This window comes from Telmatherina bonti (genome assembly GCF_933228915.1).
Source record: "Telmatherina bonti genome assembly, chromosome: 14".
Lineage (NCBI taxonomy): Eukaryota > Metazoa > Chordata > Actinopteri > Atheriniformes > Telmatherinidae > Telmatherina > Telmatherina bonti.
Genome location: NC_136612.1, coordinates 21725146 through 21743355, shown reverse-complemented (window position 1 = coordinate 21743355; position 18210 = coordinate 21725146). Strand labels below are relative to the sequence as shown.

The 18210-nt window shown below is 39.9% G+C and overlaps 1 protein-coding gene across 1 annotated transcript in view; it reads left to right on the top strand.

Moving 5' to 3' along the window:
• Positions 1-18210, top strand: part of cep112 (centrosomal protein 112) — a gene marked incomplete at its 3' end in the record, with an annotated part of 102547 nt that overhangs the window by 26895 nt on the left and 57442 nt on the right. The window contains exons 12-17 of the mRNA XM_079253572.1: positions 971-1114; positions 5129-5283; positions 5846-5975; positions 6088-6180; positions 6313-6372; positions 7430-7509. Coding sequence (XP_079109698.1) covers positions 971-1114; positions 5129-5283; positions 5846-5975; positions 6088-6180; positions 6313-6372; positions 7430-7509 — 662 coding nt within the window. The remainder of the gene's footprint in view (positions 1-970; positions 1115-5128; positions 5284-5845; positions 5976-6087; positions 6181-6312; positions 6373-7429; positions 7510-18210) is intronic.

Here is an 18210-nt window from a genome sequence, read left to right as displayed (position 1 = left end):
CACAAGCAAGCACTTGCATCTGGAGGATTACACCATTTATTAAAAGCACATTGCTTGTTGCCTTCCTGAATGTAACATTTAGGTGTACCAAGTGTGTTTATGACTCAAACGCTGTTGAAATCCAAGTCTTTTCTAGAGCAATTTTCCATGGTATGGCACCTATGTAACCCAGATTAGTCAGCTAATGACCACTAATCACAGTCACATATGCTAGTAGTTATTGCTCCACTGTTTGGTGGTCAAGTGGTTGGCACTTAAAAAGGCTACCAACTCCCCCCCCACCCCAAATGAGGCAGTTCAGTTCCTGAAAAACCTCAGACTACATCCATTAGCGTCCAAACCTTGTGGAGGCTCTCCCTGATTCCATCTGACAATTGCAGATAAATGCATGTGTTCGAGGAGAGTGTGTCTACAATATTTGACCTCTGATTTCTTTTCCTGGTTAAAAGGGTCATGCAGTCTTAGTCTGTTTAAGCAGAAATTCTGTCATAACTCCCTTATTTATCTTTGGACTGCTGACAAATATTAATCATTGTGACGTACAGATCACTCTCTGTCTCTCTCTGTCTCTGATCTCTTCATGGCTTTGCCACCCTTACGACGTGTTTCTGTTTTTATATTTATGAACCGCACAGAAACTCATCAATCGCCTCAGGCGTGTCTTTATTTATTTGCGTGGCTGTTGCCATGAAAGCTTTCCAACAGCAAAAAACCCCACAAAAAAAACCCAAACATTTTTCTTAACAGTAAGTCAAGTGCTGTGCCAATCTACATCTGTGATTCTAAGCTTTTATAAGCTAACATCTTTGTTGCTCTTTTGGTGAGAGTGGAAATACGATGGAAATCAGTAATACAGGGTGTGTCAACAAACGCCAAAGTCACATAGTCAATGGCTAAGAGATGATGCAAAGTTGTGGAGGTAGTATTAAAAAAAATGCCAGACTGATATGAGTCATGTTCTGCTCTTCAGCTTAATGCTACTGTGGCAGAGATGGAGCAGGAGAAGTTTGAATTACAGAAGAAACATACAGAGAACATCCAGGAGCTGCTGGAGGACACCAACCTCAGACTAGCTAAGATGGAGACGGAATACAAAGCTCGATCTCAAGCCACTGTAAGTACAGGAAACAACATGAGTGAGTGTGTATGTATTTAACCTTTTCTTGACCTGAGCCCCCTGTACAGTGGGCAGCATCAAATATGTGGGGGGTCTTTGGAGATGCACAGAAGCGCCAGTCCTAAATTGTAGCATACCACAATGAGAGAGAGACCCTAAGCTAAAAGACTACCTAGCATTGCCACCAAAATGAAACGCAGTTCAAACCCCAAGCAATTATGTGGGCAGGTGACAAAACATGAGAACAGTATTGTCCACTTTGGAGCTTCTGCTCATTTCTCCACTTCATCCAAACCACACAAGTCATATGAAAGCAGACGCTACACAGACACCACAAAGATATATGTCTCATCGTCATGGGACCAAAAAGTAGCAGAGAAAAAAATAGTCATAAAGTATGTCTTAAGTTTACTGTTTTGTGGTCAGAAGTTTCATTCCACCTCAAAATCCCCCTGGTATGTTCTCCTATGTCATGATGGACCTGATAGTTTTCCATTGAAGATTTTTTTTTTTTCCAAATGTAGTGAAAAAATGTAGTTTAAATGTCGACGTCACTCACACTTTTAATGACAAAACACTGAGCCACATGGTCCCATGGCTTAGATAAAAGGAGGCATCCTCTAACATCTGGGTGAAGATGACTTGTTATTGGTGTCTTTGATTCAAGCTCACATTAAATCTTACTCATTGCTGTGATTGTGTTCAACCATGTCCATACTTACACACACACACACACACACACACACCTCCTAAAGCTGCAGTGTCTTTGATGTTATAATGAAAAGACTTTGGTTTCAAATAGGATTGTGCAGATTTCATTAGTTGGGATCATCAACACCAGAGGCTAGTTCAAATGTGCCGCTTTATTAATGGTGTTGCGATCAGTATCGCCATTCAAGGGGTTTGCATACATGTTACACACGCACACGTATTGCTTCTGGCCTTAATCTGTCGACAGGCCTGCATTTAGGAGGCATCAAACGCTGGATGGTGGAGGGCCAATGGTAGGGCATCTGTTTTAATAATTAAGGACAGACAAGGTCCGAGAGAATGAAAAGAGCTTTCTGTCTGGCATGTGGTTATGCTGACCAGCACAGATTGGATAAATGAAGGGGATTTCATCTCCGAGTTGGTGAAGCATCTCTTAAACCTTTACTGGTGTCTCCCGAAGTACCAGTACTGTGACTTCACACTTCTTTTTACAGTAAGATTAATTCCATCCATTACAGGTTACTGCTTCGGCTTCCCTCCACTGACATGTTGCTATAGTAGGAAAAGCTTTGGCCTCTGGTATAATAATGGTGAACTTTAGAATTCTTATCTGCCTGTGTCTGCTTTGACCTTTAATCAACAGAGAACTCATCAGGCTTTTAGTTGGTTTTTTTTTCAGCTGCTATTATTTCATTTGCTTTATATTCGCAGGAAATAGCAGGTAGAGTGACTGTAGGCTCCAGCTGATGTGAGCCATGTCTTGCACCAAGCAAAAATAGTCCACGAAAGTCCATACCCAATGATGTCAGAGGAGATTTAGTCTTTTTATAATAAATATATTTTTTACAATGCATTGTCCCATAAATAATTTAAATGCAAGATTTAGTAAAATTTGAACACTGTTTAATTAGCTGAACAATTCAACCACACTCAGGTTTTATGGGTGTTTTTGTTGTTTACCATTTTTAAAAGTCTATTTTTCTTCATTTTGATTGATGCTCCACTAACATTCTCATATTTTGCTTTCTTGAGGTATTCATAGATAATTTATTTTAATCTGACAAATATATTGTTATATTTTCCCATATATTGCTCAGAATACCAGCTCCAAGCAGAGGTTTGACACATGTACCTGAAGCCTTTGGTGTCTGCATCTTGTGGCATGCTTCTACTAGATACTAGAGTTTGATCCACATTATAAATTCATACACACAACTTGACAAGCCTCAGGAGAAAACTGTTGATGCAGGCTCCCTTCCAGTTGCCGGCTGTAGTCCTGATCCAAGAACTGCGAAGGGACATCCATCACTCTTAATGAATTTATTGCTAAAACTTCAAAGACATTTTTATCTGAAATCTTTGAAAGGGAGCGGAGCTCGTAATCTACCTTATATAGTCTGCACTTCACACCAAGTAATTCTCCCTCTGAAACACCTAATTAGTGGACATAATGTGCTCCCACTGAGTGTGTCCAGGTGTGCTCAGTCAAGCCTCAGTATGCAGACGTACGTCTTCTCATCTCCTGCCAGAGAGCTAAGTGTCAGCACGCGTCCCAGCACAACACAGGCCCCTTGTTCCTTTTCTTAACTCCCTCCACTGCTGACACAAAGACAAGAATCTCTCTCAGCAGCCTAGTGGGGCAGTGCTCTCATACTCTACTACCACACTATACCCCCACCCACCCATCTACCCATACACACACATCTAGCTTCTGTCATCACCATCCTCTGTCATCATCTAGATCAACTAGCACGCTCCATCTTTTATCAGCACCCCATCAACGCCTTTATCAACCTGCCCATACTGCATTCCGTGCTGTCATATGCACGCATACAAAGACGCACACGTGCACAATGAGGGGCAGCAGCTAAAGAGGGGGATGCTTGTTTTCATCGGAAAGTGCCGGATGAGACTGTCAGCTGGACTTTGATCACTGTTTTTATTGGATATCTGAACCTGATTTAGCTTTTGGCATTTGAAATACATGACCATGGAAATAACACAACCATGTGAGTGCAGAGCGGAATGACCTAAATGGGTCCTCATTACATTAGATCACTGTGTTTAGCAAACATAAGCAGTAGCTTTTTTTTATTGCTACATTTAAAGTTTCTAGCTTGCTTTAAGCCTCCTTTTAACAGCTTTTGTTGCTGTATCCACTGGCCTGTGCCACGTCAGTGCCAACAGGTTCTCTTATAAATTGACAGGACAGCAGTGAAAAGGTGCAGCCTTTTACTGAAATGTGCATGGAAATACATTATGTCAGACCAAAAAAACCTCTTTGACAAGCCTTTCTGTATTTTCTTCAGGTAGTCTTGAGGAATAATTTTCCAGACTTCTTGAAAGACTTTCCAAAGCTCGTCTTTAGATGCTGGCTGCCTTTTGTTCCGTTCTCTGTCAAGATGATCCCACAGTACTTCAGTGATGTTGAGGTCTAGGCTCTGGGGAGGCTGCATCACTCCATTTCACCTGATGCCACTGATTTTCAGTCCAGTTCATGTGTCATATGACGTACCTCAGCTTTTTCTTCCCATGTATTTCCCTGTTACATTCTTCTTGACAGCCACCTTTCCATGAAAACGGTTTTTGATGAGACTTCAGTGAACAACTGAGGTGCTTCTCTCGTGTTTTGTGTCAGGTCTCTGATGGATTTTTTTCTTATTTTTTAAGGAAATCATTTTCAGATACTCTTAAACTGCTCAAGATAATTTTTTAGGCCTCGCACTTCGTCTTTCTTTTTATTTTGATCTGTAGTTTTTGTTTTGTTTTTTTTTAAAAAAGCAATTCAAACCACATGAGGACATGCCAAGTGAGTTTATTATAACTTAGGTCTTCATGTGCAAAAATACAATTATATCTATAAAACTCTATCCTTGGCGCTTGTGTTGATGTGACTAAAGAACTGTGAAGAAAAGATATATTTAGATGAATAGAACAACCTTAAAAGAAAGAATTGCAGATAACCTATTGCTTGATCCTACCTTAAAAGATTACGGAAAGGTCTTGCTGCTTCTAAGTAAACTGAAAAGAATTGAGGCCTGCTTGGAGACTTTTACTCAGTACTGTATATTCCCTGTGTTGGAGACTTCCAGTTTAACTCCAGTTTTATTTACCATATTGTCATGCATTTGTGATCTGTGTGTCTGGATAGCAATTGATGAGAATGTCAGAAAACATTTCATGCATCATATAAAGATTTCTTTTATAGTTGATAAAGATGACATACAATTTTTCTAATGCTGCCATTCTCAGCAGTTCAAGCTGTTTAGCTGTTAGCTTGTTGTCCATCCTTTTGATCAGGCACAAGCAGTGTGTGAGCTGGAGCTGAGGGTGAAGCAGCAGTCGGTGGAGGTGGAGAAGGGCAACACGCTGCGTCAGAAAGTGACACAGGAAAAGGCCCAGTTGGAGATTCAGATTGCATCTCTCAGCGCTGAGCTGCAGGAAGCTAACAGACGGTATGGAACTGGTTTTACTTGTGACATAGAAATGAATTAAAGACCCAGAGTAGTAGAAATGTCTTACTAATGGCGTTGCTGGTGTATGAGTGTGAGTGAATATTTTGGTGGTGGGTCGGAGAGGCCGCTGGCGTGCATTGGGTGCCGCGTTCCCATCGGTGTGCCCCAGAGCATGTGTGGCTATTCATGTACTTTTCCATCACAAAGTGTGAATGGATAATGGATTCCATGTCAAATGCTTCATGTGTCTTGAAAAGCTCTATTTATTATTATTATCACTCTTAATATAATTAGTAATATTATTATTAGAAGTATTATTTTCAAAGGCTTCTGTGTTTTAAAGTAGCCTGTCTTCTATAGGAGGGTTACACAAGTGTTTTATTGTAAAATGCCTGGAAGAGATCTGGAGTAATTTCATAAAACATATCTGTGTGAATGCAATGCAGGGGAAAAGCAATGACTCATCTGACTTTTTTCCTTTTTTTTGTTGAACAGAAACAGATCAATGTGTGCATGAGAAGCCCCTGAAACTAGTCTGAATCAGACTTTCAACTGTGTGCAGGATTTTGATGCTGCAGAAGGAGAAGGAGCAGCAGAGCGAGTTGCACGAGCAGACCACACTGAAGCTCCAAGCCAAACACGAGACCGACATGAGCCACTTACATCAGGAACATGCTCTGTCTGCTGCCAAGGTTCACATTACCACAACACTCCCCACAGCACATCCCGCAAACAGCTAAATTTACTGCTGACTGATTTAGGACTCCAAATTTTTACCCAATTTGTGTCCTCTTCCCCTTGCAGGCCTCTGAGGTGATAGAAGAATTGGAGAAGACTGTGGCCCACATCAGACTGCAGCTCCAGGATAGTGAACATCGAAGACTGCAGCAAGTCAGGGTATGATCTGCTTGGTTGTGGGGGTGTGTTCAGGTTTACAAGTGCACTCTGAACTTTCAAGGGTTTGTTCTAACAACAGAAATGATCTGTGCTGCATAATTATGTAAAATTTCAAATCTGCTTCACTTCCAGGATCAAGAGAAGAAATTTCAGCAGGATAAAGATGAACTGCAGTTCCGCTGGGAGAAGAAGGTAGAGTTTACTTGAGGAAAACTTGCACCCTGCGCTTCATAGCATCTGTCATTTACCTGAAACAACCTTGGAATAGGGATTATGGTCAAGCAGAGATGAAAGCTTTGAGTCACATTTTTCTCGTGGGTTTTTTATTTTTATTTTCATTTATCTCTTTTAATTTTAGATTCTAGCCTCATACAACATTAGTTATTATTAACAGGAAGAAGAAAAAGGAAAGCAAATGGGAATTTCATAATCTAGTGCAAGATTTGTAAAGTAATAAAGGCTAAGAAAAGGAGGCAAATTTAAATAAATGTACTCTTATTATGTGTGCCCAGGCCTACATGTAATTGCCCATGCACCTTACGTTTGAGAGACCCTCTTTAAACTTGTAAGGTAGCCATAAAGCACAAAGTACAGAGGCCATTGTTAATTAATCTGAGCTGAACCAGACCAGACTAGCCCAGACTTTTTAAGTAAAGATCAAGTTTAAAGACTTTGCTGCACCTGGGTCATCTTCAAAGTGCCACATCTACAATGTGTGTATTGGTGGCAGACTACTATACACTGGCCCCTTTCACTGATACACCTGCAAAAACTTAGCAGGCCTGTGTGCTCTTTATTCAGGGTCAGGGAGAATTTAAATTAAGCCTCTCTCCGTAGTTTGGTTTTGATGTTGCTTTCTTATTTTGCTCTTGTAATCAGCTGCCATTTATCCTACCTCTCCTTACTCCTGTCCTTCGTCTTGCAAGGTGACAGGATGAAAGTCTGTTGTTCATTTTCTTTTTTTTTTCTTTTTTTTGTTGGCTTTGGAAGGATTCTTCCTTCAACTCCTTAGTCTCGCTAAACGAGACAGATGCAGGAGGTTGTGGTGGAGTCTCTGGGCATAAGAATGGCCCATATGGCTGCCATACTGTCGCTCCACCGTGAAAGGACCTCTGAGCTTTCAGATGGGCTTTGATGGTACTTTTGATGAAGTGATAGAAAGAAAAAATGAGAGCAGACACACAAGGTCAAAGGCAGGAGAATTTTCTTGAGTGATGTTTGACGGCGTCTTTGTTTTTTTTTTTTTCAGGTGTTGGCGGCCCACAGTGAGGCAGAGAGGGAGAAAACAGAGGCCAAGAGGAAGATCACTAAACTAGAAGATGCACTAAGGTAAAACAAAAAGAAGAAGAAAAAAAAAACCAGGATTTCGTTGCTTAAATTTAAAAACTTCTGATCGCATCATGATGTGCGTAAATCTGAAAGTCTCTTAAATGTCAGTGAAGCATGATGCTTATTTACTACCACGTTCGGCCTTGACTTTTTGATTTCAGACTTTATTAGAGAGTTGTTTATATCTTCTGACTTCGCTCTTTGATCATGAGAACAGTGTGTATGAATTCTGATTTAAGGAGGAGTTTGGTTTTAACAAGCCAATCCTTGCACACTCTCTTTGATCTTTTTTCATAACTGAGAGCGAAACAGCCCGAGCCTGCAAAGTGTTACCGATCAGAACTCCATGTCGTAGATGTTTGTCATGTCTTGAAGAAAACTGGTCAACTTAATTGTATCAAATGGTCCACACTTTCACCAGTCACTATAATTGCAAACGTCATTTAAAGAAACCAGTAGAAGATTGGAACGTAGTTGTAAAGTATTGTAAATTAAATACGTCGTAGAAAAGAGATGTTGTTTGGATTGCTGACATGTTTATTACGAGAATTAGTTTTTTATTTGAAATATTAAATGTAAATTTGCATTTGCTAAATTGGTTAGGAATACTTGAGTCAAAAGAAAAGCAGGACTAATTAATATTTAATATGAACAACTGGTTCAAATAACTAAGTGAAACATTAAAGGGGATCAGTCCACGCAGCTACAGATGCACGTTCAACTATTTAGATCTTTGGTGCGTAGAATTTGGTTTTCTGATATTCTTGTCTTTTAAAATGTAAAATTATAAACCGCATTAGCATGCAAGCCTGCTGTTACTATCACTCCACCATGAGCATAACACCTCACACCTTGTTAGACCCGTTCGTATAACAGAGAAGCTTCTACTAGTTGAATTGAATATTCACTGTTGATTAACTTCCTGGAGTAACATACGGTACCAGTAAAAAGTTTGGACACATTTTCCCATTAGATTTAATAGGAAAACATGTTCAAACTTTTGATTTGTACTGTGTGTAATTTAACCTGCATCCAGATTTTGAAGAAGCATGAATATGAGAAAGGTAAAAAAGTATTGATTGCCATGAAGACGTGTATGTTCATTTACAACAAAGGCCAAAACTTTAACTACTCACATTGTTTTTTTTTATTTATATTTTGTAAAGTAAAGTCAAAGGTTTTAGTGAAAAATTCTTTAGGCATCAGAAGACTATCTGGAACCAGTTATGATTTTGTCACACTTGTTGAAGTCGTTGTCATTACCTTTAAAACTGCATTGTGGTGATGTAACAAGTATCAGAAGAGTGAAACTATCTCTACATAAAATAAAGCTGCCACAAATTGTGGATAATCGAAATGGTGTCTCCCTGCCTTGTACGCTACCACATACATTCAAAACGCTTATGGACTTGTTTTAGAAATACTGGAGAGGGAATTTAACGGCATTCTTTGCGCACACTGCTGCATGTCTACATTCAATAGACTGCAGCCAGTCAGAAAATGAATCAGTCTGTCAGCCAGTCAGTACATTCCATTTGGTAATTAATCCCATGCAGAGCTATATTAGTTCATTGCAAGCAGATTACTGTTCCCTTGACGAAGTTAGAGCGTGCTCTGCTCAGTTGAACTAAACACTAGCATAGCCCTCTTGCTGTCAGACCCAGTCACCTTCCACCACCTGCACTGAGAGGGTCTTAACTGTTAGTGACAACATGACAATGAATTAGATGACTGACAAGGATGGGCTGAGTGCTTTTCTCTGCTCCACTTCAAGGGCTTCAGTGCTGTTTGCCAGACACTTGTTTAGCTTTCTGTAAAAGCAAGAAATGATTTTTTTTCTTTTTTAATTTATTTTTTTTTTGGAGCATGAAATTGGATGAAGCTGTATGATGTGGTTATCATAACTGTTCTTTTACGTTTATATCAGTGTCAATCAACATGACAACTGTTTTCTTGTACGTTCGTGGCGTTTAGCATTCATCATAAATATCATTTGGGGACATTGATGGTTTTGCCAGCTTATTGTTTGCTTGTCATTGTCAGTCCAATGACAGAGACCAAGCTTAAACACAGCAGACAGATCCGCTGGTGCATAAATTATCCTAGTTGTTAGCATCAGTAACGAGTCAGTCATTCCCCCCGTTTAGTGTTAAACACTGAGAAACGGCAACTGGCCCGTTGGGCTCTTTGCTAATTAAGTACTCAGGCTTCACACACGCACACATTCTCCCTCACACACACTGTCTCTCACTAAGCACTCTGATGTCTTCTACCTGCCTGCTGCCTTGGCAACACTGAAGGCCTTTAAAGGCAATCCAGGAGAACTTCAAAGACAAACCAAGACCGCATGCAGGTGTGTGTGTGTGTGTGTGTGTGTGTGTGTGTGTGTGTGTGTGTGTGTGTGTGTGTGTGTGTGTGTGTGTGTGTGTGTGTGTGTGTGTGTGTGTATGTATGTATGTATGTATGTGTATATATATATATATATGTATGTATATGTAGGGTTGGATGACCAAATTAAACAAGTAGAATAGCTCAAGATAGCTCGTGCTTGCCAGCCAGCTACTGTGTGGTTTGTGTGTGTGTGTGTGTCAATTCTGCATCCTAAGGTTAATAACATAGGGACAGTAATATGTGTATATATATATATATATATATATATATATATATATATATATATATATATATGCTTAGATATGTATATATGTATATATAAGATTTTTTTTTTTTTTAAAAACAAAAAAAATAGGACCCTGTCCTGCAATGCAAATAAGTATTGCTGCCTCAAAGTGAGTGCCAGGTCTGTGTTACTATAGCAACAATAACAGAAAGCACCACAAAGCTGCACAGAGAACAAGTTTCTTTCCTTTTCTTTCATCCCAGCGTGCCTCTGATCATTACAGGGCATTAGTATGGAGATGGAGAGATGCACCACTGAGGGGCGGGGGTAGGCTGTACAGAGAGGAGGAGCTCATCTGGGGAACAGCTTGCATGCTTTTGCAACAATGACCTCAAAATAACGATTTCAAAACATCAGAGAACCACCTCAGTCTTAGAAGTTGGGAAAAAGACAAAGACAAACTCCTCATCTATTTCTAGTTCCCGGTTGTTCCGTGTGAAGAAGCCGAGTATTTCACAACGCTGTCCTCTGCACTGCATCTTTTCCGTCACTTGGCTTCCGCCAGACTTTAGCAGAACCATGCACCTGCTAAGGTGCAGTGCAGGTTTAACGCAGCTTAGACCTCGTCTGTAATGTACCTTTTGCTCAGCTTGATTGTTAAAACTACACAGACCATCTCAATTGTCCACTACTTAGACTTACTCAACATTCATTTTGTTTCCTCCATTTGTCTTTCATGTTTTCCGGGTGTTTTGTTTTACCACGTCACATTTTCTCCCATTGCATTACGAAACTATTTATTTTGTAAAAAAAAAAAAATGTTTAGCATCATTTATTCTTGCAGATTGAGTTTAAGTATCTTTCTGTGGTGTGTAATTGCTATTACTCACCTGCATATCATTTGGGCTTGCATAACCACGTGCATGCCTGAGATAGCGTCCCTCATAAAGGTAAAGATGCGTCCGGTAAGTTATTTTGCTTGTGCACATGAATAGAATTCCACGTCTGTGTGTGTGCCTTTGAAGTGTCCTTATCGTTCTTGGCATTCCTCTCCAATGCCAGGAGGGATGGGGCGAATTTCTCTTGACCAGAGAAGAACCGGAGGAAGCCAAGAAGGGGCTATGCAAGCCACAAAAGCAGTTTGCGTTCAGGTGCAAGAGCAAGTGGATTTATGGATTGTGAATATTGAAAAGCTTCAGCATAGCTCAATGTTTTTTTGTTTTTTGCTTCTGTTTTTGTTTTGTTTTTTTTGTCGTGGCACATGTGTTAAAAGGGACGGTGGAGATGAGTTAAGCATCAGTTCAATTCTACAGAGCTGACAAAAGGAAAATTGTAAAACACTCTTTTACAGGGCTTCATGGCAGTGTAGAGGTTGTCTTGAGCTCCTCCTATCCGCTACTTAATCTTCCTTAATGATTTCCAGACATGAAATTCTTCTCATCAGTAATTATAACAGAATATTTACCTCAACTTAAAGACACTGTAAGCTGTAATCCCTCCTATGAATTTAAAGTTTCCTGTTATATCTTTGTAAACTTCTTGGATTGTTCTTTGATTTCTTTCCACCAAAGCTTCCAAAAAAAAATTATAGTTGCTAAAGTACATTAGATCTTTTCCACTATGCTTAATGGTTACTGCCCGACTCTGTGGAAAGCTAAATAGCTTTTGGTAAGAAATCACTGCAGGAAGGAAGCAGATCAAGGCATTATGTTTCTTGTAGTTCTTAATGTTGAATAAAAGGGAAAGAGAAAAGCATATGATCACAGTTTAAATCCTTCTGTTTAGTCATTCAATGATATTTTGTCATATTTATTAGTCTAGTACCGGTATGTTATTATTGACTTATGCATTGACTCATTTTCACACCATCTTGTAATTTTTTTAATTGCCTTCCAATTTCTGCTTGCTTGTCACACTGAACCAAATTGCCATTTTAGCATTGAGGTTTCTTACTTACAAATATGCCCTGATAGAATGATTTCATACCAAAGCTGACTCCATTAGCTGATGCTCTGAAACAACTCAATTTGGATAGGCTGTCTTTGGGGCTTTTCATCAAAAACCTTGCAGCTTAATTATCTACTGTATTATGTTTTGGATATGTAAATACAGTATGTTTACTTATGGGACTTGTGCTTGTTTGTTTAGCATATTATGCTGTAGGGTGCATAATTCATGAAGCTAAATAGCATTGAAATGCACAGGGAAGGCAAGAAAATCAATATTCCAACGCATGTCATGGGTGAAATTTCTTTCTTTTTTGTTTTTTTTTCTCATCATCTGAACATCTAAAAATAATTACTAAAAAAAAAAACATTTGTTTCTTTTTGCTTGAAAGTATTTTGTTCTTTTGTTTGTTCATTTTTTTGGGGGGCAACAATCACATAAAGAGAAGTACTACCGAATCTTACAGCTTGGGTTTGGTTCTTCGTGTCTTCTGTTGTACCAGTGAATGTTACCAGTATGGTAGTCTGGCCTCACTCACTTCCCTGCCTTTCAGCAAACACCTGGTCTGTCACATGACAATGTAGTTGTCATATTGAATCAGTTTTGCTGTACATTCTCTAAACGAGGAAGTTAAATGACATAAAATGGTAATACTGGGTTCCACAAAGTGTCTTTAAAACTAAACAATTCTATTACAAAAGGAAAGGAAGGAGATTGAAGATATTGAAGTTTTATTTGTCTTGTTTATTGCACCTCTATCTGCTTTCCTTAGATGCTCTTGCTCGTTCACTCCTCCATATGTCAAACACTGTCCCTGTCGGCAGAATTTTTATTGTGCGGTGTATAAACTGACGTACATGAGGACAGATGTATTCCATTTTTAATCCTGTAGTTTCACTGAGTCTTTGGCTGTGTCCGAATGTCCACCCTAATCCCTAACCCCTCCATCACTACACAGGACTACACTATGTATAGTACGCTACACAGTGAACTCATTCTGTTGGCGATTCAGACACGAAGCTGACTATTTTCACCTCGTCACTGATCATGTGACAACCGAGTGTCACCACAACCAGCACGTGTCGTTCCAAATTTAATCCAAACTCGTATGAAAAGATTTTACTTTCTTATATTGCATTTTATTCTTACTTTTTTGCTTATTTATTCAACAAAAAAGGACATAAAATTGATTATCTATAGGTTTTTCTTAACCAGCTTTGACATTTGTGTCACTTGCCGCACTTTGAGCGCCTGCCCGCAATGCATTGTGGTCTATATTGACCCGTCTAGTGACCATCGATGCTCACTACTTTTCAAGATGCGATATGGGTATATATCTCTCTATCTCTCTTGACATTCGGACACACCTACAAAATGGCGTGAGCACTATATAGGGCACTATGTAGGGAATGGGGTGCACATTCAGACACAGCCTTTGTTTCCGATTTATTTTGAATAAACCATGAAATACCTTGAGCCTTTTCTTCAGAGTAGCTGTTTCTTTTTGAGGATCTTAGACAGAACTTTTAACTGCTAGGCACAAAGGACAAATTCGATTTACTTATCTCATAAATAGCTTTGTGACAAAGTGGGTGAGAGTGTAATTGTTCACCACTTTTCCCTAACATTGACCTTTTCTCACATTTGTCCCTTTAACTTTATTCTGTTATTTCTGTTGCCAGGTAACCATGCTGCACTTACTATCCCGGGTTGTTAGTGTTTGCATTGGGTTGCATTTTTCATTGTGTTACCATTTAACATTATTCTTTGTTTAACTCCACCTTGCAGGATAGGTGTTGGGGAATGGCCAACCTAGCACTTCCTTTTTGCAGGTGTGAGTGACTTCCTAGATTAGTTGACTGGGAGAAACCAAGTGGATTCTTTAAGTGTGGGCTTATTTGAAATATTTGTATTAGAACTGGTATTCCTTTTGTGTATTTTTGTTTGTTTAGGAATGTGGTTTGTTTATTAATGTTGGTGTAGAATAAGGTTGCTGGGAATAGTGATAAAGGGAATGGTTCAAGCTAAATCAAATCAGGCTGGTGTCTAATGGAGTATATTAGTAGTCAGTTTTGGGAGCTCGCGAGGAGGGAGAGTGAGGGAAAAGGATGTGAAACGGGTGACTAATTGCCCATAGATCTTTGAAACTGTACAATGGACAACTTTTAGAAAATAAAATGTTCATCTTTAAGGAAATCCCAGGACTGCTGATTCTGTCTACGTCTAATCTTCAACCTTGGACACACTACCTCACACGCTTTTGTTAAAAACAAGTAAAAAAAAAAAAAAAAAAAAAGGTTAAATTTCAAAGAGACTGCATGTACACCATGCTATAGGAACTTTCATGTTAGAACTGTAATAGGAACATGAGCTTTTGGTTAAATGTCGTTATTAGAAGCTAATGTGGTGTTAATGCTAGCTTAACCTTGTTCTCTGCACTACATGCACTTAGTTCTTGTATACTGAGATTTAAGCAACAAATACCAAGCAGGGGCAGTTGTGTTCCTGGGAGACTGCTGCTGCCTGATGAAGTAACAGAATAACTAGTTGAATGTAGAAACTGCAAATAACAGCAGGACAAAGGGAAACCTCAAAACGTGGCAGTTCAGAAGCAAGCTCCTTTTGCATTGTTGTGTTACCTCCATAGATTGTTGGAAGTGAAGTGTTGGATTTTCTAACCAGTTTAAGGCAGGGATCTCCAAATCCAGTCCTCGAAGGCAGGTATCCTTTAGACATTGGATGTTTCTCTGTAGCAGATTTGTGCAGAACTTCACAACAAGCTGTGGAGATCTCTTTGATTTGAATCAGGTGTGTTACAGTACGGAAACATTCAATACCTGCAGAACACCAACCCTCGAGGAGCAGATTTAGAGATCCCTGGTTTAGGGGAAATTATCCAGATGTTTTTAGTCAGCTTTATAAATCAGCTGCCCAAAAAATCTAAACTGCAGAGCTGTTTCACATCTGGCATGTTCATACCGAGATGAAAATGAACCATGCAGCCTCTCCTCCTTGATTCTGTTGTCTTATTCACATAGCCTGTGCCAACTTCTCACTTCATCTGTCCCTTGCAGAGCATCCAAAGCAGATGTTTAAGCTCCACCTGTGTTGAGGGTCGGTTCCTCTAGCATTTACTGACCTCATCTTTCTGCTCTGATATAAACCAGAAATCCCAGACCATTACATTAATGGTTAATCTTACCTGACAAAACCAAAACAAAATCTGTGTTAGTCAAGTATGTGGGATCATATTTTGTGAAACCAATTGAATTCTGTTGTTTAGATGTGTTCCAGTAAAATATAGCGTGCCTCTTTCCAGTGTTTACCCACATACATGCAGGTACTGCCAGTCAGTGTGGCACCAGGTTCAGCCTCTGTTCTCCTGATGGATGATTGACTGGCTTTGATGTAAGGCACACTAACAAGTGATATGAATCACTTGTTTAATGTCCACTGATGATGGCAGAGCATAATCTCCAGAATAAACAGCTTTGAAAATATCATTGAAATATTGTTGAAAATATTGAGTTGAAATATCATCTTTCACGTCCACCAGTGTCTTAGTGAAGCCCTTTCCCCCCTGCAGCTCCCCCAGGTTTAAAGCACCATGTCTGACCTGCAATTGAAATTAACTTTATTTCATTTTTGCGGAATCAGTTTGGTCCATCGAAATGTTCAGACATATTGGAAAACACTGGAAAGCTGAAGGTGGTGTTTTTATACATTCTAATGTTGTACCAGACTAAAACATATTGCAGTTTACTGTCATTTAATGCTGAAAGAAATGGATCAAAATATTCATGCTTCTAACATCATGCAGGATTTCACTTTTTTTTCCCCTTCAAAACAAAAACTTATTCAATAATTTATTTTAATAACCTGGCTGATTAGTTAATGAAGTTGTAGTTTGAAATGAATGCCAATAGTTTTATAAAGCAGAACACAGTCAAGGGAAACTGAAACTCAAGCTAAATGTTTTCAACAGTATAAAGCCGATTTAGTTTCGAGATGCTGGCAGCAGTACTGCCAAAAAGCTCTGCTCTGCAAGCACCCAGATGACTACAAGTGTCTTGTGATGCTTCTGTTGGTGAAAGATAATAAGGATGCCTCATTCTTTTTACATATGTGGCCATTTGGTTTCTTGCTTTAACGTGAGCTGCTTTGCACAAACGGGCCATATTTGTAGGCAGTTTTAAAGCCATCCGGCTTGATGAAGCTCTGTTTTCTGTGCTCTGTTTTCAACTCATTCCGTCTTTAATATTTTCTTGCCCTTCTGCCGTCTCTCTTTTGTGTTCACTTGTTTGTGGTCTGTCTCTTATTCTGTGTCTGTTTCAGTCTTTCTTTTTTCTTTTTTTTTTTCTTTCTCTCTCTTTCTCTGGGGAAGCGGATGAAAACCAAGCCTGTTTTATTTTTTCTTCAGAGGGCGCTGAATATTTCAGTTTTGCATTTTCTGTCTTTTTATGTGCTCCCTCTTTTTTCCAGGCTCCTTTGATGTGTCTGTGGATTCGTTATCATTCCGTTTGGATGAGCTCACAAACGCAGATGCGTGGGGGCTCGCATGCGCTCACACACACTGCGTACGCACACGCTCTCACTCTCGCTTCTTTTTATACTAGAGACCAGAGGCATCCGTATGCAAGAGTATATTCTAGTTTGTTTGTCAGTCTTTTCCATGTGCTGCTCCACCCACATTAGCCCATACAATTCTTAAATGGTCTGTGTACATAAAAAGGATATTTGCATAAGTAATCAGCCACTTCTGTGTGTGCTGGCTTCATTGTGCTGCTGTGTTAACTGCATGTTTATATACAGAACATACACACACTCTTGTATATATTTCATATGGCGCACACTCATGGAGGCACCATGTGGAATTGTGTGGTTGTGGCCCCCCCCCCCCCTTTCTGTCTGCCAGGCAGCTGAGCGGCGGAAGCTCCTTTCCCCCCTCGTGTACAAACACTCCTCTCCTCGCCTCCGTTTCTTCTTCCCATTTAAACAAGAGTTTAGGGTTGAGGGATGAGAGGACTTCCTCTTTACAGAAGGCACATCTTTAATTTGGGCCTCCTCTCCTTCCACTTTCCTGACCAGATATCCATTTAAAGCTGACGGGCCGCCCTGGTTCTGGCACCCTTCTCCTTCCTTTCCCTCTCTGTTTTCCTCCTTGCCAAGTCTCCCTCATTCTTTTTTTTTTTTTTTTTCCCCCGTCTTCTCATCTCACTCTCGTTGGTCTGTTATTGATAGTGACATGCTGTCTGCCACTCTGGTGACCACACACATTCTCACATACCATGTGATCACCTGTGATGTTTAAATATTCCACATACGGTCCAAAAGCGAATACACCCTCTTTCAATTCTATGGTTTTTCACACACAATTAAATGAAGCAGATCTTAGGAGTGGGTACAGGGAATACAGTATCAGATTTACAATACAAGTTATTTAACAAAAGCAAAGGCAAAATGAAAATGTAACGGCAAAGTCCACCGTTACTGCTTCCGTTGGAAGAGTGGGAGTAGTGGAAGCTTGATCGTCTGATTTAAACAGAAATTTTGGCAGGATTGTCGGTCTGGAGCATTGCAAGGAGGAAAGATCAGGAATGACTTCAGAGAAGCGTTTGATGCTGCCTGGCAGGGAAGAGTTATAAAGGCATTACTGTGATTTCATCATTGATTGATTGACTGATTGAATTTGCTTCTTTGACTTTTGTGAAAAAGATTGTTCACGAATGGTAAACAGCTGCCAGGCTTGGCCAGGAATGGCCATCCCAGCAACTTCACCCCAAGATCAGAGCACCTGAGCAATGAAGAGCCACATCTCAGACTCCACAAGGCCATAGTTAGCATGTTCAACTTGGTCACAGTGGAATTTCCATCCATCCATCCATCTTCTGCCGCTTATCCGGGGTCGGGTCGCGGGGGCAGCAGCCTAAGCAGGGAAGCCCAGACTTCCCTCTCCCCAGCCACATTTGCCAACTCTGCGGGGGGGATCCCGAGGGAGGAGACAGTGGAATTAAAAAAAAAAAAAAAAAAAAGTCATATATCTGTGTTGTTGGAGAGGGCTGCCAAGAGAAGGCCCTTTTTTCCTCAAGAAAATACAAGTCAGCACAAGTTAGTTTGGAAAGTGAAATCTGAACAAA